Consider the following 24,112-nt stretch of genomic DNA (forward strand, 5'->3'; position numbering starts at 1 on the left):
CAGGAGAACCTCAGTGATAGATATGGGAGGGAGAGACTCAGAGGAACAGCAGGAAGAGGACTGCTCCCTGAGAGAGGACAGATGGGCAGGAGGCGACAGAGATCCACTTCTCAGGATCCATCATGTAGGGAAGCATTACTTTTCCTGCCATGTGTCTCAGGTCTTTGGGGTTTATGCCATTTAGTTATTTGCATGCTGGAGACTGAGCATAGGCCTGGTGTAGGGGAAGCAACAATACGGCCTACCATTGAGGTCTGCCCCTGGCCCTTTTTATGTTTGTATTTGGAGACAGGCCCTCACAGTTTCCACGAACTCACTGCAGCCCAGGCAGGTCTCTTGCTTGTCACTCTCTTGCCTCAACTTCCTAGTAGCTGGGATCACTGGTCTGTGCCACCGGGCCCAGCTGGAATTCTTAAAATTTAAGTTTGTGCTTTTTCTGTCCCATTATTCTCTTTCCCTAGAGCTTTTCATCCACATACACAATATGTATGTGAACACATTTGTACTAAAAATTATAACTGAGACAGAGTCTTCTGTAGCTCAGGCTAGGCTCGAACTTGCTATGTAGCTGAGGGTGACTTTGAACTTATGATGCTCTTGCCTTTATCCCCAAGTGCTGGGATTACAGGTCTACACCATTGTGTCTGGTTTTCAAGATCCTGGGTATCAAATCCAGTGCTTTGTGTATGTTAGGCATGCAGTCTACCAACTGAGCTACATCTTCGGCCGCTATGAGTTTATTTTTTTTCAGACAGTACTTCATACTGTGATCCAAGCTGTCTTAGAATTCACTGTGTAACCCAAATCTGACTTTGAACTCACTGAAATCCTCCTGCCTCAGCTTCCTGAGTGCTGTGGTTATAAGAACTAACTACTATGCCTGGCTTAGAAGAGTTATTTGGTAATTTTTAATAATTTGGTCATATTTAGAAGGGTTTCATTAAATACTTTTTCCCTTTGAATTTGAAGTCAGGAAGAAAAAAAAATTACTCTCAAATTAAACATACCTAAATCAATAAAGTCAAATATTTTGAGTCCTTTGGTAAACAGTTCAAACGTAAGTCAATTTATACATAGAGATAAATGGACTGAGGCTCTGAGGGGCATATGTATGTAGATGGAGAAGTTCCTCAAAGACATCAGTGACTGTCCTCAAAACTGGAATACACTGATGGAAATGATGTCATAGATAGTAACAGACTGCCTAACATATTCGACCTGGGTCTGAGCAGGTTGTAGCCTTTAATAGATATGTATAATTTTTAATTGTGTGTGTGTACGTACAGGTGAGTGCTGGTGCCCTCAGAGGCCAGAGGTGTCAATCTCCTGGAGCTGGTCACAGGTCAAGGGGAGCTGCCTGATGTGGGTGCTGGGAAACAGACTTGGGTCCTCTGCAGGAACAGTATGTATCTTAACTTCTGAGCCATCTCTCCAGCCCTAGGTTGTATGTCCTCTACATGCTAAGAAACAGGGATTTTAGCTGGGTGGTGGTGGTGGTGTGTGTGCCTTCAATCCCAGCACTTGGGATCAAGGGTGTGCACCACCACTGCAGCCTTGTCCCAACCCTCTGCTCGGTATGCTGACTGGGGTTTGTAACCGTGATTTGCGCCTTTCTGGGCATGCCTATCAGGAAGGCTGAGCTGAGAACCCTGTGTAATCTGGCTTGCTGTTAACAGGCAAGAGCACTGTCAGAAGTTGAGTTCTGCTTCCTTTAGAGCAGGACAGCCCAGAGAGTGGAGACAGAGTCCTGTGACAAAGTTCCATGGTTAGCCCTGTAATGCTGAGGACCCTGTAATGTAATGAGCTCTGGATTAGCCTTGTAAAGGTGTGGGCTACAGAGTGGGCTTACCTGAAGCAGCCAGCCAGCTGCTGCTGCTTCTTCTTCTTCTTCTTCTTCTTCTTCTTCTTCTTCTTCTTCTTCTTCTTCTTCTTCTTCTTCTTCTTCTTTCTTCTGTGTGTGTGATGTTGGCGAGGGTGCACACACACTGTGCATGTGTGCGTGTAGACCAGAGGACAACCTTGGGTGCTATTCCTCAGGAGCCACTGTTCAGCGTTTTTTGTCTCTTTTTTTGTTGTTGTTTTTTGAGACAGGGTTTCTCTTTTCCTGGAACTCATTCTGTAGACCAGGCTGGCCTAGAACTCAGAGATCCGCCTGCCTCTGCCTCCTGAGTGCTGGAATTAAAGAGGTGTGCTGTCATACCTTGGCTTTTGTTTTTTTGGAGAGGGTCTCTCCTTGGCTTAGAGCTCACAGGTTAAGCTGCTGGCCAGTGAGTCTCACTGATGTGCCTGTCTCTCCTCCCAGTGCTGGGTTATAGGCGTGTGCTGCCACAAGAGCCTTTTGACTTGGATGCTGGGGCCTGAGCTGAGGTCCTCATGCCCGCACAGCAAGTACTTCAAGGACTGAGGTGTCTCCCATCTCCTCAGTCCTCAGTCTCTTTTCTTTTCTTTTTTTAGGTGCAATAAAAACACCAAAATATATAAATCAGTGAACCAGCAGCCACGGTGGCACATCTGGAGTGGTTTCGGTGAGCTGGTGGCAGGTCACCCATATGTAATGCACATTCTGCCTGCCTGTCTCACACCACTCCATCGTCTCAGCTTTCGTCCTGCAAAGGAAGAGAGGAGCCTGGTGGTGATGGTGCACGCCTTTAATCCCAGCACTCCGGAGGCAGAGGCAGGAGGATTTCTGAGTCTGAGGCCAGCCTGGTCTACAGAGCGAGTTCTAGGATAGCCAGGGCTACACAGAAAAACCCTGTCTTGAAAAACAAAACTAAATAAGAGCAGAAGGAGCAAAAGAAAATGGCTCCAGAGGACCAACAGGGCTTCCTTTCTCTTCAAGAGTCAACCAGCTCAATGACCAGATTCAGCCTGGCTGATCATTCCAACCAAGGTAATTTTATTCCTTTTTGTATGTTTAAGTAATGTCTCCTCCCCGTTCCCAGAGCTGCATACCCAGATGACTCTTGAGCAGTCAAACATGCTAGCTCTGCCTGCTCCTCATTATCACAGGCAGAGTCATCTCACCATGAAAGAATGTCAAGATAGGACATGTGCAGGCAGCCTTTCCAGCTGCAAGGAAATGGTCAACAGCCATAGTGCATCTCCTCTAAACAGCACAGGACAATGAAAATGTGCAGAGTAGATGGAATTCATCCTTCTTCTTCTAACTGCACATGCTTTGGGCCAGATGCAGGATGACTAAATGGATGCTCTCTCTAGAAAGGTAGCCCTGAACATCCAAATGCCCTGCACCATAAAACTACCTTAAAGCCTGCCATATTGCTAGCACCAAGGAGGCGGTGGAGCCACCTGCTGGGAGGTGTGTGGTCTTCGCTTTGGCTGCTTGGTCCCTCTCTGCCTTTTTCCATGTCCTATGAACCAGGTCTATGGCAGGACCACGATCTTCTTCTCCAGCTTCTGGGGAGGGAACAGGAAGTTCCTCATGATCTCATCCAGCTCTTCCAGGGCCAGCTGGGCATGTAGCTTGGCCACATCATCAGGTTCCAAACGTACCACATGTTTCAGCAGGTGATAGAGATCCTTGAGGACATCGCTCAGCACCTGGATAAAGAGACAGGTCATGAGCACATCTATTGGGGAGCAATCTCAGGCTTCCTTGTGAAGATAACGCAGGGACCTTTCAACCTGGAGAAGGGAGAGCTAGTTGTGGCCCTTGGCCCACAAAGGATTCCTTTGTGTCTCTTGCCTGCAACACTTCACTATGGATTTTTAGGCTGCTCCTCATTATTTCCAGGCCCTAGTATAGCTCCTGGATCCTCCAGTCAAAGGGTAGCAGAGGCCTCAGGACAAAGACAAGCAGAGCTGCCTGGGCACAGATGATTCTAGAGCCCTGCCTGCCTGCATTTCCTCAGGGCCTGTGTGTGTGTACAGGCACACACTGAAGTCAGTTCTCTCCTTCCACCATGTGGATCCTAAGGGCAGAACCGAAGCCAGAAGGCTTGGTGGCCAGCGCCTTTACCCACTGGAACACCCCACCACCTGCTGGTTTTGTTCTGAGATAGACGGGGCTCAAACTTGAGATTCCTGTGCCTCATTCTTCTGAGGGTTACAGGTGTGCTTGGTTCTAGTTTAAAATTTTTTAAGGCAAGCCGGGCGGCGGTGGTGTAAGCACTCAGGAGGCAGAGGCAGGTGAATTCTCTCTGAGTTTGAGGCCAGCCTGGGCTATAGAGTGAGTTCCAGGAAAGGTTCCAAAGCTACACAGAGAAACCCTGTCTCAACACACACACACACACACACACACACACACACACACACACACACACACACACGATTTTAAGGCTGGGCATGGTGGCATAAGCCTTTAATCCCAGCACTCAGCAGACAGAAGCTGGCAGATCTCTGTGAGTTCGCATGAGCACTGGGGAGGATGGGGCAAGACAGGGATCAGGGTCGCTCTGAAAAGCCTTAGGCCCCTCTCTCCCACACACACCTCCCTCTGGCTGCCTGAGCTCTGGCTCTGTGGATCTTTATTCCTAAGCAGAGCTCCTTCTCTGATCCATGCCTTTGTACATGCTGTCCCTTTATGCTGGGAGGCTACTTCCGTCCTCTTTATCCTACACACACCCCAAAACATCACTTCCAAGAGCTTTTTTCTCGAATGTCCACCAAGCTAAGTCTAACTAGCCTTGGATTCTGTCTGTAGTCCCTATCACAATTATAATTGAAGTATTTGTTGTGATGCTGTTTTTCCATTTATGTTGGGGATTGATATTATGTAATTAAAAATGTTTCCTCATTAGATCCCGACCACTACTGATGTCAAGGCCATGTCTTCCCTTCTTCCTCTAGTGTGGCCCAGTACTTTCTAAAATGAGTGGCATCTGGCAGATGCTGGAACACACTCATGAGGGAAGGAAATCACACATGCCACTCCTGGCCAGCTTCTTCATTCTAACAACATCTACCGAAACAGTGCCACACAGCCAGTCTAGTCCCCCAAGGCCCATGCTGCCTGCTTTAATGACCTACTATCGAAATGTTAAAATTACTAATAACTTTTATTGGATTTATGGCTTGTAAATGACATCCAGTGAGAGAATGGAGCAGGAACGTGAGCAGAGGAGACGCACACTGTCTCTCACAAATGCATTTTTGATTGTGGTCATTATGCCCTATGAATGCAGCACTGATAGGCTTACAGTGAAAGGGAGATCAGCCATCCCTGAAGCCAGAAGCAGGTTACTGTCTGTTACTTGTACAGTTGAACCAATGAAGGTCTAATAGTCTGGAGAGTTCCAGCTTTCCATTCTAGCTAGAATCTGTTCTCACCACACAAAGAAGGTAATGTGTTTGTTTTGTTTTTTGTTTTTTTCGTGTTTTGGGGCAGGGTTTCTCTGTGTAGTTTTGGAGCCTGTCCTGGAACTCCCTCTGTAGACCAGGCTGGCCTCAAACTCACAGAGATCCATCTGCTTCTGCCTCCCAAGTGCTGGGATTAAAGGTGTGCACCACCATGCCCGGCTGATAATGGCTTTCTAGGAAAGACAGATGTCAGGGGCCCTATGTAACATCCCTTCTTACTCATTCACTGTTTTGGCTTAGCCAAACATTTACACTAAAACCAGTGACAGAGAAGGAAGCAGGCCAGCCTATCATCCTTGCCCTTCTTGCCAGCCTAATGGAGGGACACAGTGCTGAGAGCAGGTGCGTGAGTCAGGAAGGGAAATGGCTGTGCTCTCGTGGGCAGTTTCTTCCATTTCTCAACGACGGAAATGCATATGCATGTGCAAGCTGTGGGATACACACTGCGTAATTTTGGTGATTCTGTGCAGCAGTTAAACACTCCTCTGTTTGCATTTAAGATTGACATTGCACACAGTAAAGATGAGCTGTGAAAAGCATGCAGTTATTTCACATTTCACTTTTTTTTCTCCTTAGAGCAACCTCAATCAAACAGTAAACACCAGGACAAGTGAGATTTTGGAAAAGAAAGGGGAAAACTGTATTTTACTATTATTAAAGGCACTTCCGTCCTCTTTTTAAAAATGTTTTAAAATATGTATTTATTTGGGGCTGGAGAGATTGCTCAGCGGTCAAGAGCACTGGCTGCTTTCCCAGAGGTCCTGAGTTCAATTCCCAGCACCCACATGGTGGCTCACAACCATCTGTAATGAGATCTGGCACCCTCTCTGGCATGCAGGTGTACATACAAATAAAGTATTCATATACATTAAATAAATACATCAGTTTTTTTTAAAAGATGTATTTATCTTATGTGTATGAGTGCTTTGCTTGCATGGATGTCTGTATATCACATTCATCCCGGAACTAGAGTTATAGGCAGTTGTAAGCTGCTATGTGGGTGCTAGGAATTGAACCCAGGTCCTCTGCAGGGACAGGCAAGTGTGCAACTGCTGAGCCATCTCTCTACCCTCTACCCCTCCTTTTAACTGGGGCCTTGTATTCCGATTTTGCACGGGACACAGGTGTTATATGGTCAGTCCTGCCACATCTGGTCCCTTTCTGAGCGTTGCTCCATTAAGTACTGAGCCCCATGAGCCAAGCTCATCAAATGCTGTGAGGCATGTCCTGGACTTTGTCAAGGAGCCCGCACATGACACACCAGGAGTAAGGCAGGCATCTGACCCTGGCTCTGCACTACCCACACTCCTGACCTGTCTCTTCCTCTTCCTCGGCAGAGTGAGATGAGAGGATTCCAGAGAGGAGGACTCTGCACCTTCAGCTTCTGCTCTCAGTTACTCACTCTCTCAAGAATCCTTATGAAGGGCCTGCACGGTACCCAGACAGTATACTGGTACTAAAATGATGACTAATCAATCCATGAACCAGTCCCTCTGGCGACCAAAGCCCAATGAGGAGGCAGGCACACGCCGCCACACAGTGAGGTCTCTACTCTGAGAAGTAAACAGTGTGCTTGAGTATCTGGATCAAAGGAAGGTGTCGCCTTTGGAGGTGGATGGGAGAAGAGGAGCAACACCCTGCTGGTGAAAGAGGCTTCACTGTGACACTTACTGGGTGGAACCAAGTAATGGCTTTGGGATGCATTAGCAAGTCCCTTTACCATCTAGCCACATGAGATAAGGTAGTTTCTAAGCAAAAGTAGTTAAAAAGATTATATTCACATAATTATAAAAGTTATATTTATTTGGTGTGTATAAATGTATGTGAATGCACATCTGCCATGACTAACACATGTGTGAAGTTGGGAGTCACTTCTCTCCTTATACCATGTAGGTTCCAGGGATTGAACTCGGGTCATCAGACTTGGCAGCAAGTGCCTTTATCCACTGAGCCATCTTGCTGGCCCTGGCCTCCAGCTCTCTCTCTAGTCAAGGACGGCTTTGAACTCTTCTGCTGCTTTCTCCCAGAGGCTGAGAGGACAGGCATGTGCCATCCTGTCCCTTTTCCGCAGTGCAGGGATTGAACCCAGAGCTAGGCAGGCACTCCGCCACCTGAGCTGAGCTCAGAGCCCTAAGAGATTTCTTTCTCCTACAGCCACCTACCATTCAAGGAAAGGCAGCTTTACCTCTTTAAAAGGGGAAGTTCTGAGGCACTCTGCTCTTCCTGGGGTGCGGGGAGGAATTTCCCCGGGCACTGCTATGTCCTTAAATAACAGAACTGCCTGTGCAAACACTGAATCCTTGCAGGGTGCTGAGCTCCTGTTAGCAGGCTCAGGACCTTTTTATAGGTAAGTGAGTGTTAGGCAAAGCCTTCTTCTTAATTAATGGGTCCACCTTAGCAACCCACCCTGTGCGGATTCTCTCCAATCTCACACATCACAGGACTTCCTCTGCACTCCCCAAGGATCAAAGCTTCCTGCCAGCCAAGGATTGTCACCAAATCCTAAGGATCAGGGGCTGAATACAAGGAGAGTTCAAAGGTAAAGTTATTCACAGGAGCCTCTGAGGTGGGCAGGATACAAGCAGTCCTATAGAGGAACCCTCTCATTAAGACTTCAACACACCTGCACACACACACACACACACACACACACACACACACAGGGAGCTTCAAGCTCCCTGCCCACCTCCCAATCAAGCCCAAAAGCTCCATGAGAGGAAGAGGGGCATAGGTGTGTGCCCATTGGGGAGTGAGGCGCCTCCTCTCATTCAGGAGGGACTCAGAGTAGCAGGTGGCTGACAAGTACTTTATTTTTGGAGAAGCTCTTTGTGGTTTGGGGGGAGTTTATTTTGGCATTGGAGATCTCACACAGGCAACATACCTAATGCTAAACATGTCCTCTACCAATGAGCTGCACATACCCCCCATCCCCAACCCCACCCCAACCCCTAGTTCAGGGACAGGTTAAAGAAGCACCCCGGATTCCTTGTGTGAAAACTCTTGCCTCACCCAGGGTCCGTACCACACACATCCATTTTCCCACCCCTCCCGCAGGGGGTTCAGTGACAAGGGCGGTGTTTGGGGTTAGTGTGGTTGAGAAGCGAGCAAAGGAGGCTTACTAAAAAGAACATTGTGAGCAGGACTGCCTTGGGCATACAGGTGCACCTTCAAATGGAAAAAGCAAAGAAACGGCCACTGACTCTTTCCTGCAAAGCTGTGTCTTTGAGTTAAGATCAAAAGAAGAAATAAAAGGCAGGTATTCTTCTTTTTAGATCCTAAATATGTTTATTTATTTGGTTATAAAAGCCACATAACCACAATTCAGAGTATTTGGAAACTACAGGAAGGAAAAAAAAACATCTCTAGCCAGACTACCTTTTTAACACAAGATGCATTAGTGAGGGTACTCAGTAGTGGGCAGACAGACATGCACACACACATTTTTGTTTGTCTGTTTGTTTGTTTGGTTTTTTGAGACAGGGTTTCTCTGTGTAGTTTTGGAGCCTGTCCTGGATCTCACTCTGTAGACCAGGCTGGCTTCGAACTCACAGAGATCCACCTGCCTCTGCCTCCCGAGTGCTGGGATTGTGTGTCACCACTCCCTGGCTCTTTTTTTTTTTTTTTTTTTTTTTTTCCTGAGACAAGGTATCGCTATGTAGCCTTGGCAGCCTAGAACTTGCAATGTAGGCCTCTGCCTTCCCGGTGTTGGTATTAAAGATGTATTCCAGCGAGATTTATACATACACATACACAGTGTGTAAATATATGATTTATTTTAATATGTGTATGCCTGACTTTATTTGTATGGGTATCTGTATGGACATTTTGTCTCACGTGTGTCTGTGCACCACATGTGGGCAATGCCCTCAGAAGCTAGACTCTCAGGAACTGGAGTTTCTGACAGAGGGCTGTAAGAGGCCATGTGGGTGATGGGAATTGAACTTGGGTCCTCTGGAAGGGGAGCCAGTGCTCTTAACCCCTGAGCCATCTCTCCAACCCTCACTTTTATTTTATTTTTTAAAATATTTTAAATATAAGGGAGAGGAATGGAAGCCGGAAGACAAAATACCAGTTTTCCATCATGTGTAGTGTGTATATGTCATGTGAAAGCAGAGGGGAGCTTTTTGTGGGGTGAGGGTTAGAGGTGAGATGGGGAGGGCAGTAGGGTGAATAAAGAAAAGATCATGCAGGCTGGGGAACTGGCTGGGGAGTGGCTGGGAGCACCACAGCTTTGCAGAGGACTAGTATCGATTCCCAGCACCCGCTTGATGACTCCCAGCCATCTGTAACTCCAGGTCTAGGAAACACAACTCTCTCTTCTGTGGTCCGCAGACATATATGCAGTGAAACATTCACACACAGTGGGTTTGAGGCAATCTGGGTTGCATCAGATACTTCCTAATAAACAAACAAAAAGACAAGACAGTTTTTCTTTCATGTGGGTTTGTGTGTATGTATGTTCCTGTGTGTATATACATGTGGGGGTCAGAGGACAACCTTGTGTGGCATTCATCAGGAGTTACTTGCTTTTTTTTTTTCAGACAGATCTGGAGATCACCAAACTCACTATGCTGCCTGGCCAGTGAGCCCCAAGGATCTATCTAGCTGTTTCCACCTTCCCAGTTCAGGTATTACAATCACACACCAGTATACCTGGCTTTTCTGGGAGGGGTTCTGGTAGTTGAACTCAGGTATTACCTACTGGGCTATTGCTTTTTCTCTTTTTCATACAGGGTTTCTCTGTGTAACAGCCCCGGCTGTCCTGGAACTTGCTCTGTAAGACCAGGCTGGCCTTGAACTCAGAGATCCACTTGCCTCTGCCTGGTGGGATTAAAGGCGTGCCACCGCCGCCTGGCTATTTTTTATTTTATTTTATTTTATGTATAAGTGTTTTGGCTGCATGTATGTCTGTGTACCATATGCATGCCTGGTGCCCATAAAAGCCAGGAGAGGGTATTGGATCTCCTAGAACTGGAGTTACAGATGGTTGCGAACCACCATGTCAGTGCTGGGACCTGAACTTGGGTCCTCTGGAAGAGCAGTCAGCACTCTTAACCATTGAGACATCTCTCCAACCCCTCCCCTCAACTTTAAGAGTTATCTTTATTTACGTGTGTGTGTGTGTGTGTGTGTGTGTGTGTGTGTGTGTGTGTGTGTCTGTGAAGGCCAGAAGAGAATATTGTATCTGTTGGAGCTGGAGTATGAGGCATTTATGACCTGCCCAACATGGGTGTGGAAACTGAACTCACGTCCTCCGGAAGAGCAGTGAGAGCTCTAACTTAACTGTTCAGCCATTTCTTTGGGCCAAGAAAAAAAATCTTAAAAAATTATTTTAATAAGTAAGAATTAAATTAAAGGTGAATTTACTAATGGAATGGAGGTGAACAAGGAGGTTGTTCTTCAGTTCTTTCTTTCTTTCTTTCTTTTTTTTTTTTTTTTTTGATTTTTTTGAGACAAGGTTTCTCTGTGTAGCTTTGTGCCTTTCCTGGAACTCACTCTGTAGCCCAGGCTGGCCTCGAACTCACAGAGATCTGCAGGGCTCTGCCTCCCGAGTGTTGGGATTAAAGGCGTGTGCCACCACTGCCCAGCTGTTCTTCAGTTCTTACCATGTGTGTGTGATAAGTTTAGCTCCCGAGTACCACATAAAACAAGGTACAGTGATGCATACCTATAATCTCAGCACTTGCGGGGAGGTAGAGGCAGGAGGGTTATCCTCAGCTATAGAGCAAGTTTGGGCTAGTTGCAGAGATATATATGGCCCTGTCTCAAACAACAAAATAATAAAAATCGTCATACAAGCACTCAGGAAAGAGTAAGTGGAGTTACGGGTGGCTGTGAGCCTCCATGTTGGTGCTGGGAAACCAACTCATATGCTCTGCATGGACAATTAATGATCTTAACCACTGAGCCACCTCACTAGCCTGCTCACACACACTAAACTCGAACACACAGAGATCCGCCTGGCTCTGCCTCCCGAGTGCTGGGATTAAAGGTGTGTGCCACTATCGCCCGGCTGTTCTTCAGTTCTTATCATGTGGATCAAGAACTGTGTACACTAAAACTCCACACAAAAATTTTTTATTTTATTGTTTTATGTGTATGAATGTTTTTGCCTGCATGTATGTGTATGTACTGTGTGTGTGTGTGTGTGCCTGGTGCCCACAGAGGTCGGAAGAGGGTATTAGATCCCCTGGGACTGGAGTTACAGACAGTTGTGTGCTGCCATGTGGGTTCTGTAAGAACAACATGTGATCTTCACCACTGAGCCAACCCTCTAGGCCCCTGAAGAGACTCTTAACAGGAGTCATGGTGGTGATGGCTCCGCACGTAAAGCCACTGACTGCTGAGCCTGGAAACCTGGGTCTGACCCCGGGACCGACAATTCCCAGAAACTGTCCTCTGACCTCCATGGGAGCCATGGCTTCCTACACTAAAGAAGGAATAAAAAGTCCTAATAAAAGGAAAGCCACTATTACCACCTCCAGTGTCCCAGGCCCCATGGCTATGGCGGATAGAACAGACTCAGTGGTACTAATCACTGGCCGGTGTAGTCCCTCGGTTATCCTTTCATCACTACGGCCAAGTGTGCAGAGACACAGCCACTGCATCCCTCACACACCTGCTGTCGGCTCCAGCAGAGAGAACGTCTGTGGGAATATTTTGCTGTCCTAAGCAAGATGATATAAAGGACAGTATTCTTATTACCAGCACACGGGGAAAGCCTGGCTTGTCATCAGGGCCAAAGACACAGCCCTGAAGACAGCAGACACCCCAAATATGAGCAGGCGGAGAAGGAAAGGGGTGTTGGGGCGAGACAGGGTGAGCAAGCCGAGAACACAGGCTTACTTCTTATTTCTTTGCTTTTCGTAACTAAAGAGTATTTACTTATTTCCCACTAAGGCTTTATTTATGTGTCACCGTTCGCCACACCTTGAAGGACTGGTACAGTGAATGTTTTATGTGTGACACAGATACAGGTTAATTCTTTATATTTATTTATTTGGCATGTATTATGCATGTGGGGGTGCATTTGCCATGATAGAAGTTCTCTTTTTCTACCATGTAGGCTCCAGGGATTAAACTCACACGTCAGGTTTAGTGGCAAGTGCTTATATGCGTCTTTACCCTCTGAACTGTCTTAATGTTCCCTTACTCCCTTAAATTAAAAATCGTATTTATCTTATTTTTAACTATATGTGTGCAGGTATGTACATGAGAGTTAGGTGCCCGCTGCCAAGGCCAGAGCTGTGAGATCCTTTGAAGCTGGATTTACAGGCAGTTGTGAGCTGTCCAATGTGGGTGCTGGGAATTGAACTTGGGTCCTCTGAATGAGTAGTATGTGCTCTTAACTACTGAGCCATCTCTCTCTCTAGACCCTAAAATTTATTTATGTATTAATAGTTATTATTGTTTTGGTTTTCTGAGGTAGGGTATCTCTATTATGTAGCTCGGCTGTTGTGGAACTCTCTGTAGACCAGGCTGGCCTCAAAGTCAGAGATCCGCCCACCAGTGCTGGGATTAAAGGTGTATGCCACCATGCCCAGTTTATTATTACTGTGTGTAAATGATGTGGATGGATGTGCAGAGAGGTCAGAGGATAACTTTGTGGATTGGTTCTCTCCACTTTTAAGTACATTCTGGAGATCAAACTCCAGGCACCATTCTCACTTAGGGAATGCCTGTCACCTGCTGAGCCATCCCACCAGTCAGTTAATGTTATAATGCATATATGAGCTAGACGGTGGTGGCGCACGCCTTTAATCCCAGCACTCGGGAGGCAGAGACAGCGGATCTCTGTGAGTCTGAGGTCAGCCTGGGCTACCAAGTGAGTTCCAGGGCTTTCAGGTTTACACAGAGAAACTGTGACTCAAAAAACAACAAAAGGGGTTGGGGATTTAGCTCAGTGGTAAAGCACTTGCCTAGCAAGCGCAAGGCTCAGCTAGTCCTCAGCTCCGGGGGGGGGGGGGGGGGGGGGGGGGGGGGCGCGGACCAAAAACACCCACCCACTCAACCAACCAACCAAACAAACAACAACAACAACAACAAAAAAAAGCAGATATGAAATTCAAAGGCTTGCAACCAATACTGACTCACAAAGAAGAACTTCTGTCCAAATCATCATTAGAATGTTTAAAAAGAAAGAAAAAAACCAGAGAGACAGGAGGTTTAGATGGAAAAGAGCTTTACGTTTCCTCTAATATGTTCAATTTCCACTTGAGTGTAACAAACGACACAGGATTACCGTAACACAGAACAGCCCAGCGAGCTGTGCACCTTGGGAACAAAGCTGTAGTGCAGTCCTGGGCCAGTGTGGGTTAGGTGGTAGTGGCGTGTATCACACTGCAACATCTGATGGTGCTGCTGTGCAGAACTGAGGGCACTGGGGGGATTCTGCTGGGCCAGCAGGAAGAACAGACTCCAAGCCTGCAAGCAGGCAGCCGCTCCATGATAATGGGAAGGGAACAGTTGGGGAAGCCAGTTGGAGGCAGCTGCCTGGCCCAGATGCTTTACTGATAAAACCTGAAGCTTCTCTTTGATAGGTCTATGAAAAAGAAATCAGGGCTGACTCAAACAGCAAGGCCAAGCTTTTGAGACACTGCATTGAGAATCCAGGGAAGTCAGCAAAGAAGGCAGGATTATTGACATCTAAGGGATTCTATCCATGCCTGACGGATAGAGAACACAGACTCCCTAAAGCCCAGGCTGCCACTGAATTACCTGGAGGGTACTGAACCTTTCAGAAAGCATTTATTTTCAAAGTGTTTTGGTCAGACCTAGAGATAATGGCACCCTGACTCCTCCTGGATTATGCCTCACTGTGGAGTGGGAAAAGAATCTCGTGTGAACTGCAGATGGAGTGGAAGGGGACAGGAGGATCTGCATGATTTTCTCTGAAGGGGGGAAATTAACTGGTCAAGTGAGAAAAACGCTCTAGGGATGCAGACAGGTGAGACAGCACAGGGACACAGACCAAAGCGGCAGCTGGCGTAAGCCCTGGTAGGGACGACGGCTCAGGGGTCCTAAACAAAAGGTAGGCAGCAAGACTCCCCAGGTCCAATGTGTGTGCTTCTGGGCTAGTTCTTGCTAAGGCACTCCACCCAAGGTTTCGGGGGTCACAGGCCATGCAGCCCACTGTGGCGGGGACAGGAGCAGCAGCTGTCACAGAGGTGGGAACAGCGGTGGCAGCATCTTTCAGAATGCCTTTAAATAGCAACACAGGGAAGGCAGCAGCTTTCCTGCACCTCCACAGGCACCGAAATAGAACAAAGGCGGCAGGGAAAATGGCCAGAGCCTGTGCAAAGACGGCAGCTGCTGCTGCAGCTTCTGGGGAGAGACTGGCAGCATCTGAGAGCGCCATGACAAACTCGCCCTTCAAAGGGCACTCAACTGCCACATCTGGAGACAGGCTTTATTGTTTCCAACCCCCAGGATCACTATGCAGACACCTGCCAAGGGTGGAGGTCCCGTTTCCTTCCTTCTCTCAAAGCATTCTGCGTGGGACTAGACAGCCGCTGGGCAGAAAATGGGTCACCACTGCCATTTACTGGTGTTTCTACATCGGTCACTGAGCATTCCACATGTTTTATCTTGAATCCTGTGATACAGGGATTATCAATCCCAGTTTGCAAAACTGGGCTGGGGTTTAGGGAAGGTTAGAGGTTTAGAGTCCAAACTGTATCTGCGGGGTCTGGCTTCACAAGCCTTGTCTTTAAATGTGTGCATTACTAGGAAATCTGATCTGTAGGGAGGACTTGGTCCCTTTCCTGCACTACCTAAACTTGCTCTTTTTTTTTTTTTTTTTTTTTGAGACAGGGTTTCTCTGTGTAGTTTTGGTACCTGTCCTGGATCTCACTCTGTAGACCAGGCTGGCCTCGAACTCACAGAGATCCACCTGGCTCTGCCTCCCGAGTGCTGGGATTAAAGGCGTGTGCCATTGCTGCCCGGCCCTAACTTGCTTATTTGGATGCTACCTGGCTAGTGGGGCTCTGGGGGAGCTGATGGATGAATGGCTCATTCCAGGGTAGGAAGTGCCAGTTTGCTTTGGGACACCCTGAATCATCACAATCTTAGCTGGGTCACACAGCCTTGGCATCCCTGGAATGGGCCAGGCCTTTCTAGGTTGAGAAGGTGCTGGTTGCAGTCCTTAGAGCATCTGTGTAGTGGGTTCAGTGCTGGCATGACTGAGGAAGAAAAGGCTGTAGAGTTTGACAGAAGGCAGAGAGAACAGGAGATGCAGACACACCCATTGGAGGGAGGGTCTGTACTGTTCACTAGTATATACACAGTGTGACACACACTGGAGAATGTCACCCCAGCCCTCGTCAGAGGTGGCCGCACTGTCCCCGAGGAATACCATTGCTGTAGCCAATGAACCCCTATACTTATTCTACAGCTGCTCATGAAAAACCTCTATTATTTTAGTAGTGCTAGAGGGCATACCTTGTGTATGCTTGGCAAGCCACGGCCCTAGCCTCTCTGAAAAATTTTATTTGTTTTGTCTATTTTGTTTGTTTGAATGCTTTGACTTTTCAAGACAGGGTTTCTCTGTGTAACAGTCCTAGCTGTCCTGGAACTCACTCTGTAGACCAAGCTGGTCTCGAACTCACAGAGATCACCTGCCTCTGCCTCTCAAGTGCTGGGATTAAAGATGTGTGCCACCACTGCCCATCTGAAAAACTTAAAATGCCTGGGACTCACCATTTTAAACTTTTTAAAATTTCTTATATTTTATAGGTAACTCTCACAATCTAATAGCAATGATGTGTCTATAAGAAACTCAACAAGGGGTGTGTGTATGTGCATGTGTGTACAGGTGTGTGTGCACATGTGTGTGCGTGAGTGTGGAAGAGGTCAACTTTGGGTATCTTCCTCTATTGTACAGTTTGATGAGACAGGGCCTCTCACTGATCCTAACTCTCTGCAAGACTGGCTGCTATCCTGATCGGCTTATCTCTGCCACTGGCTCTTACATGGGTAATGGGGATATTAATTTAGATGCTCATGCTTGTGGGGCAAGCACCTCACCCTTGAACCATCTCCCAGCTCCCCCAAACTTAATAATCTACTAAAATAAGGATGCAACAGTACAAGATCTCAGAAAACAAATGATAGGAGACTCAGTGAGGGATGTGCCATGATTTCAGATGTCATAAGTAGGTGCCCATGATGCAGCTAAGTGTTAATAACAAGGGCAATGACTTAGCCTAGTACTGCATTTCTTGGAGTTTTCCTAATTATGAACACAAAGGTTTTTTTTCCTAGCAACAGGGAACTGGGAGAATAATTTTTGACACATATGTTCAGATTGCATCTCCTGGGTCATTGAGACGGCTTAGCGGGTAAGAGCACAAGCTGTGCAAGCTGGACAACCGGAGTTGATCCCTGGAACCTACATACATGGCTGGATTCGGGAGCACACCTTTATAATCCCAGCACTCACTAAGACAGCATTAGCCAGAAGCTTGCCCCCAGCTAGTCCGGAGTATGAAGCCCAGTTAACACAAAAAGAAAGACCTGCCTCAACAAGGTGAAAGGCTCCAGTTCCCTCATCCTGACGAACTCAATACCCACCGACTAAGGAGAACTGGAGACCAGAAGAAAGCCCCGTGGTGAAGGAAAGGAACCCACGCTTGTCTCAGCACATCTGAATCGGTTCACTGTTGTAGATTATTATTTTAAGGTGTGTTACTTTTGCTTATGTTGCATTTGTTTAACTCTGTGAAGCTGTGTTACTGTGCCTGTGCAAAACACCTGATGGTCTAATAAAGAACAGGCCAATAGCGAGGCAGGAGAAAGGATATATAGAAGGAGAAACCTTGGAGAAGGAGCTCTAGGAGATGGAGGAGGAGGAGGAGACGGAGGAGGAGGGGTCAGCAACCCAGCTACACAGCCAGCCATGGAGTAAGAGTACGATTTACAGAAATTAAAGAATGGGAAAAGCCCAGAGGCAAAAGGTAGATGAGATAAGTTGAGGAAAGCTGGCCAGAAACTAAGCCAAGCTAAGGCTCGGTGTTTATAATTAAGAATAAGCCTCTGTGTGTGATTTATTTGGGAGCTGGGTGGTGGGCCCCCCAAAAAAGTCAAAAAACAACCAACAAAAGTCCACCTGTCTCTTAAGTACAGCCTCAGGCGTGCTCTGATTAACCCTTTCAGAACAGCTGGGCTGCCACCTCAACCCTGCCTCTCACTGTGTGACCCGAGCATCTAAATACAAATGTGCTGGACCTCAATTTTCTCATTTGCAAATAGAGTTTGTGAGCCTGCTCGTCTCACAGAGTTGCTATGAGGATTGAGGATATAAAGAGTTTAGAGGCATACAATAAGCCATTAATAAATGTTAGCAATATTAAATACATAATCTTGGAGGATGTGGGGTTTACTAGGAACACTGCCATGAGCAAACAAACCATGGGGTAATGACCCAGGAGCTAGAACAGAACCTACAGCTCGATCTGTTTGATGGTTTTCTTGTTTTTAATTTTTTAAATTACATGCTGTCAGTCTTGGTAGCAAATGCTTTTACCTACTGGGCCATCTCACCATCCTGTTGTTTTGTTTTGTTTTGTTGAGACAGTATTATAGAGCCCAGATTGGTCTCAAACAAAGACACTGGAGACGGCCTTCAACTCCTGGTCTTTGTTGTTGTTTTTGGAGACACATTTCTCTGTGTAGTCCTGGCTGTCCTGGAACTCACTCTGTAGACCAGGATGGCCTCAAACTTACAGAGATCCGCTGCCTCTGCTTCCTGGGAGTGCTGGGATTAAAGGTGTGTGCCACCACCACCACCACCACCACCACCACCACCACCACCACCACCACCACCACCACCACCTGGCTCAACTCCTGGTTTCTAAAAAAAATTATTAATTTAACATTTTTATCTTTATTAGGTGCATGGATGTCTTACCTGCATGTATGTAAATGTACCATGTTAGCAGTGCCTTCAGAGGCCAAAAGAGGATCCCACAGAACTAGAGTTACAGATAGCTGTGAGCCTCCATGTGGGTGCTGGAAATCAAGCCTAGATCCTCTGGAAGAGCTACCAGTACTCTTAACCGCTGGGCCATCTTTCCAGATTCCTTATGTTTAAAACGTATTTTAGTTTTTATTGAAAAATGAACCTCAATTTCTACTATGATACCATTTGTAAATGATGTCTATAGATCATCAACACAATACTTTTCTTGAGTCTTAAATAGATGATTAACCTCATTAAAATTTTCATATTCATACTGTGCAGTGGTGGTACACACCTTTAATCCCAGCACTCTGGAATCAGAGGCAGGCAGATCTCTGTGAGTTCGAGGCTAGCCTGGTCTACAGAGCAAATTCTAGGATAGCCAGGACAGTTACACAGAGAAACCCTGTCTCAAAAAAACAACAAAAAATTTTTTTTCATGGTTATTATCATTCTGTAGAGCTTTAGAATATAAAATCATATACCTCCTTATTAATAGGCAGTACTGTTAGACAATCTGAAAATTGAGAGGTCTAATTCACTCACTCATTGGGTAGTGAAGCAACCAATACCATGAGTTATTATTCCACCAACAACTACCAGGGCAAGATTCATTACTTTTGTCCTAATGCAGAGTTGTAGAAATCGGCATCAGATGCCTGAAGAAAATGTAGGTGCATACAGGGAACCAAAGACCATGGTCACCGGCCCTGGGCTGCCCCCAACCTCCACTTCCCAGTCCCATCCCTTGCCCAATCTTCCTACCATCAATCTGGGGTCATCTCACATCACCCCAAGAGAGGTGCACTCAGTTCTTTTCAGAGGATGGAGCAAAGAGAAGAGAAGGGCTTGCTATCCAGATGCCCCTTAGATCAGCATAATTATTTTGGAGGGAGAAAAGTCCCAAGACTCTCCCCAGCCTGGCAACCTAGTATGGGCTTGGTCTCCTGTGTTTTCTCTCTGCTCCCTGATTTTTCCTGTCTCCTGAGATGAGAAATTGCTGGATGCAAAATCTAGGGCTGGGCTTTTGGCAAGAGATGGCGGGCCATGAGGAGGGCAAAAGGCACCCAGCCTGTTTCCTGTCTCTGCTCTCTGAAGACTTGCTGGCAGGTCCTGGAGGGCACCTGGGCCGGAAGCCAACTCAAACACTCTCCAACTGCTCTTCTGTCATGCTCCTGGGCAGACAGTAACTGCTGTGTAGAGGTGGCCTGGTCTGGATTCCTTTTGGATACTATGGCTTCCCAGATCCCAAGTAGACTTTATCTGGTCATGATCTGTGGGAATAAATATCCAGGTGACTCAGTTTCAGGGTCCTTTGGATAACAGGGACATAGAAGACTGAGACTGTGTTCTGAGCTGGGGAACAGTTAACCTATCTTCCTTGTCTTGGTTTCTTCATCTTTACAACAGGCATCTGAAACCACACCTAAACAGGCTGGTTACGGAGACTGAATGGACTAATTCATGGAAAGCACTCGGACATCAGCGCTGTTACATAATAAACGCTCAAAGTGTTTTGGGTAGTTTTCATACACATTCAGTTTTTGAAGAGGAAACTTCTATGCATATTGAGAGATAATATTTTGATTTGCTTGGGGATTTTACCGAAAGCAGTTTACTTTTTTGGAAAATCAGACTGTGTGGTGTTGTCATGCATGGTCCTTCTGACCTCTCAGTCTGGATTTGTAGCTGCCCCATTCATGGTGATTCTATACGCAAGAAGAACTGAATGAACACGTCTTACTATGAATTATTATCCTGTTATTTCTTTTCTGTGTTGAGGCTGGGTCACTGTATTGGCTTAGAAATATGCCTGCAATGTAAGTAGCTATACCTGCTGCTATTTATCAGAACATAGGCAATACTCTAAAAATATGCTATAACAATCTGTCCTCATAAAAATACACTGGTCTGATCTAGAGAACGGCTGATAGAATGGATTTTTTCAAACCTGATTCTGGTATGTGTGTGTAAATGTTATGTAGAGGAGGTCAGAGGACAACCTCAGTGAAGGTCCTTGCCTTCTACTTGTTTGGAATAGGGCCTCTTGGTTTTTCACTAAGTATGCAGGTTGCTGGCTGACCCATGAGTTTCTGCCTCCTATCTGCCTATAGGAACACTGAGATTCCAAATACTTATCTGTCCAGCTTTTACATTGGGTCTAAGGATTCTCCCCCACCCTCCCCCCGAGACAGGATTTCTCTGTGTAGCCCTGGCTGTTCTGGAACTCACTCTGTAGACCAGGCTAGCCTCGAATTCATAGATTCATCTGCCTCTGCATCCTGAGTGCTGGGATTAAAGGTGTGTGCCACCACTGTCTAGCTTGGGTCTGAGGAGTCTAATGCAGGTCTTCACACCTGAGCAACAGGCACTTTTGCCCACTAAGCCATCTCCTCAGCCCCAAACCTGGTTCTTCTTTTGCATACTGACTCACCTTAATGATGTCAGCTAAGGCACCCTGGAAAACATGATAAATCTTGTTCCTGATGATCAAGTGAATTAAACACAAGGAAGAGAGGGAAGAAGCTATATTTTCACTAGCATTTGGCCAATGTCAAATGCCAGAGACAAGAGGAAACCAGTACTGCTGCTTCCTGGCATTAGCTTTGGAAAACTATAACACAGTCTCTCTACAAGCCTTACTTTCTTCATTCAGAAAATGAGACGTCTGGATTCCTCCCCAAAGTTTGTTCCATGGAACATTATTACTTGGGCACTTATGATGGCAAAGGATCCTTGGTAATTGAATTTAGGAAAGTGGTAGTCTTTTTGCTATAAGACGTCTCAGACTCCTTACTAGGTCAACGTGAACTGAATCTCTAGGAGGGACACCATGCCTACAGTACTTCCCAAACTTTGGCCTTATTTCAAAGGAGCAACTCAAGAGGTTACTATGCCAAGGACATCTTTGTGGCATGTAAATTAAGTATCTCTAAGGTTTCTTCTACTTCTTGAGAGATTCTTCTTGGTCCTTTTAGATCAGAATGAGAAGGATGAGGAAAAGGCTTTCTACAGAAACTGAAGTATCCAGACGTCAAAGCCAGGTCTTCCACACGGAGTAAATGGGGATGTGGTAGAGGAGTAAGGGAGAAGTTTTCAGCGTTAGGGTTTCCAAACTGCCTCTATGTTATCAATAGAAGAGACTGAGAGTTTATAATTCAGCAGTTGCAGTAAGATGCTGAAGCCTAATATTTGTACCTTTGCTTCTCAAATCCATCTTCAACGTCATACAGATTTGTCTCTGTTGAGGAATCTATGGGACTAAATTCATGTCCTCAGCACTGACCTCTCACGGAGGTTGAGGGTGAACCTGATTTTATACAGATCAGGAATCCCATGCCCCACTCAGCCCATGCAAACTGGAGATGGCCATGCAATCTTAGTTGGAACATCAAGTCTCTCCTCTGTAATGTTTGCCTTTAGGGCCAGAACAGAACAGTGTTGGATGTTGTAAGTACCATGTGCTGACCAGCTGTACCAGTGGGCCACAGTCAGCAGTGACATTGCCTCCTTAGGAAGAGCAAATGCAAGAGGAGCAGACACAAGGTGCAGCAGGAACCAACTGGGTCTGATTCCTGGTTCCATCTCTGTGTTTCCCACCTCATGATGGTTCAGCCCTTCTTTTATGAGCACAAGAGGCTAAAAAGTCCCCTTGCAGGGCTGGAGGGATGGCTCCGTGGTTAAGAGCATGGGCTGCTCTTACAGAGGACCCAAGTTCGGTTCCCAGCACCCACATGGTGGCTCACAACCAACTGATCCAGTTCCAGGGGATGCTAGAAAGCAGCTGGATGAATCTTGGAGTCACAGTTCTAATTTTCCAAGAAGAGCATATCTTACCTCAGTATTCTGGTAAACTACTAATAGCAGCCTTTTCACTTTCACGCAGTATAGTTTGGAAAGATTACCTAATTAATGAACTAAAATGGGCATGGTAGTACATGCCTGTAATCCCTCAGCACTTGGGAAGTGGAAGCAGGAAGCAGGAGGACCAGAAATTCAAGGTTAGCCTCAGCAATATAGCAGCAACCCAGGCCAGTTACGGGGCTTTATTTTGTGATGATAAAAATGTTCTGGGAATGGATGGTAGAGTTATGGCTGCATGCCTTACAAATATGCTAAAGTGGTGAATTCCTTATTTTAAAAGGGTAAACTTTATGATATATGAATTACAGGATTTAAGCAATTGTGTGAAAATAAAACAAGCTGTGAGGGAAGAGCACACAATAACTCCATCTCTTTCTGTGTCAGCAGCAGTGGCCTTCTAGAAGCCTGTCCCCACCTGGCTGGTCCTAGCCTGGCCTTTTTCCAGGTCACCAACTTTCCTTGGGTTGTGTCTGTCCTTGGCCTGGCACCTTTCCACTCCTGATACCCTTTAGTCTTGTTCTCTCAGGGTTCTGGCTCAGATCCTTGAACAAATGTGCCCCTGAAATATGCTCTTCAAGACTGAAGGGAACCTCACTTTACTCTCTTTAGTTCAAGAGTCTGGGGCAATGACGTCACAGCTGCAATCCCACACATGTATCTCATGTTTGGCAGACGACAGAGACCTTGAAAAAAACAGGTATCAATTCATGACTAAACATTGTTTGTTTGTTTTCGAGACAGGGTCTCTCTGTGTAGCTCTGGCTATCTTGGAACTCACTCTGTAAACCAGGCTGGCCTTGAACTCATAGATCTGCCTGCCTCTGCCTCCTGAATGCCAGGATTAAAGGTAATACGCCACCACACCCAGCTAAACATTGTTTTTAATGTGTGGGAACAAACACTGAAAATTGTGCTTCTGGTATGATCGGCTCCTTAAAAGTAAAAGATAGCAGATAAGTCAGTCTTGAGACAAAACAGAATAAGACAATGTTTCAATATACACAGGTGGAGTCATCATTTTTGTCTTAGTGACTTGTCTATTGTTATAACAAAACACCATGACCAAGACAATTTATAAAATAAAACATCTAATTTGAGGATCACCACTCCAGGGGTTTCCATCACAGTGGGGAGCACAGCGCTGGAGCAGCAGCTGAGAGTTCACATCCGATCCACAAGCACGAGGCAGAGAGAGCTAACTGGGAATGGCATGGGCTTTTAATACTTCAAAGCCCACCCCTAGTAACACACCTCCAAGGCCACACTGTTTGTTGTAGAATATTATTTTAAGGTGTGTAACTTTTGTTTATGATGCATTTGTTTAACTCTGTGAAGTGGTGTTACTGTGCCTGTGTAAAACACCTGATGGTCTAATAAAGATCTGAATGGCCAAGGAAGGCAGGAGAAAGGATGGGCGGGGCTGGCAAGCAGAGAGAATATATAGAGGGAGAAATCTGGGAGGAAGAGAGAGAAGTAGCCAGAGAAGGAGGAGGACATCAGGGGCCAGCCACCCAGCTACAGAGCAGGCCACAGAGTAAGAGTAAGATACAGAAGTAAGAGAACAGGAAAAGCCCAGAGGTAAAACAAGACAGGATAATTTATGTTAAGAAAAGCTGGCAAGAAACAAGTCATGCTAAGGCTGGGCATTCGTAAGTAAGAATAAGCCTCCATGTGTGATTTATTTGGGAGCTGGGTGGCAGGCCCCCCAAAAGAGCAAAAACAACCAATACCACCACACCTCCTAAACAGTTCCATCACCTGGGGACCAAATACTCGAATATATGAGCCTATGGGGCCGTTCTCATTCAAACCACCATACAACCTTCTGACAGCTTGCTCAGAGGAGCCATGAGATGTCGCCACATTTTGAATCTCTAGGCCATTGTTTGGAAGTCACTTTAAATTCTGTCAGTGTGGGCGACTAGACCCGTGGCTGTTGTCCGTTTTCATTCATCACTAGTCAATTATTTG

General features: G+C 46.3%; 1 protein-coding gene across 1 annotated transcript in view; it reads right to left on the reverse strand.

The window, feature by feature from the left end:
* Positions 1 to 2,873: 2,873 nt before the first annotated feature.
* The window catches only part of Tango6 (transport and golgi organization 6 homolog), a 172,947-nt gene continuing 151,708 nt past the window's right edge, over positions 2,874 to 24,112 (reverse strand). The window contains exon 18 of the mRNA XM_059264066.1: positions 2,874 to 3,561. Coding sequence (XP_059120049.1) covers positions 3,385 to 3,561 — 177 coding nt within the window. The 3' untranslated portion in view covers positions 2,874 to 3,384. The remainder of the gene's footprint in view (positions 3,562 to 24,112) is intronic.

Source organism: Peromyscus eremicus, chromosome 5 (genome assembly GCF_949786415.1).
Source record: "Peromyscus eremicus chromosome 5, PerEre_H2_v1, whole genome shotgun sequence".
In the NCBI taxonomy this organism is placed as follows: Eukaryota; Metazoa; Chordata; class Mammalia; order Rodentia; family Cricetidae; genus Peromyscus; species Peromyscus eremicus.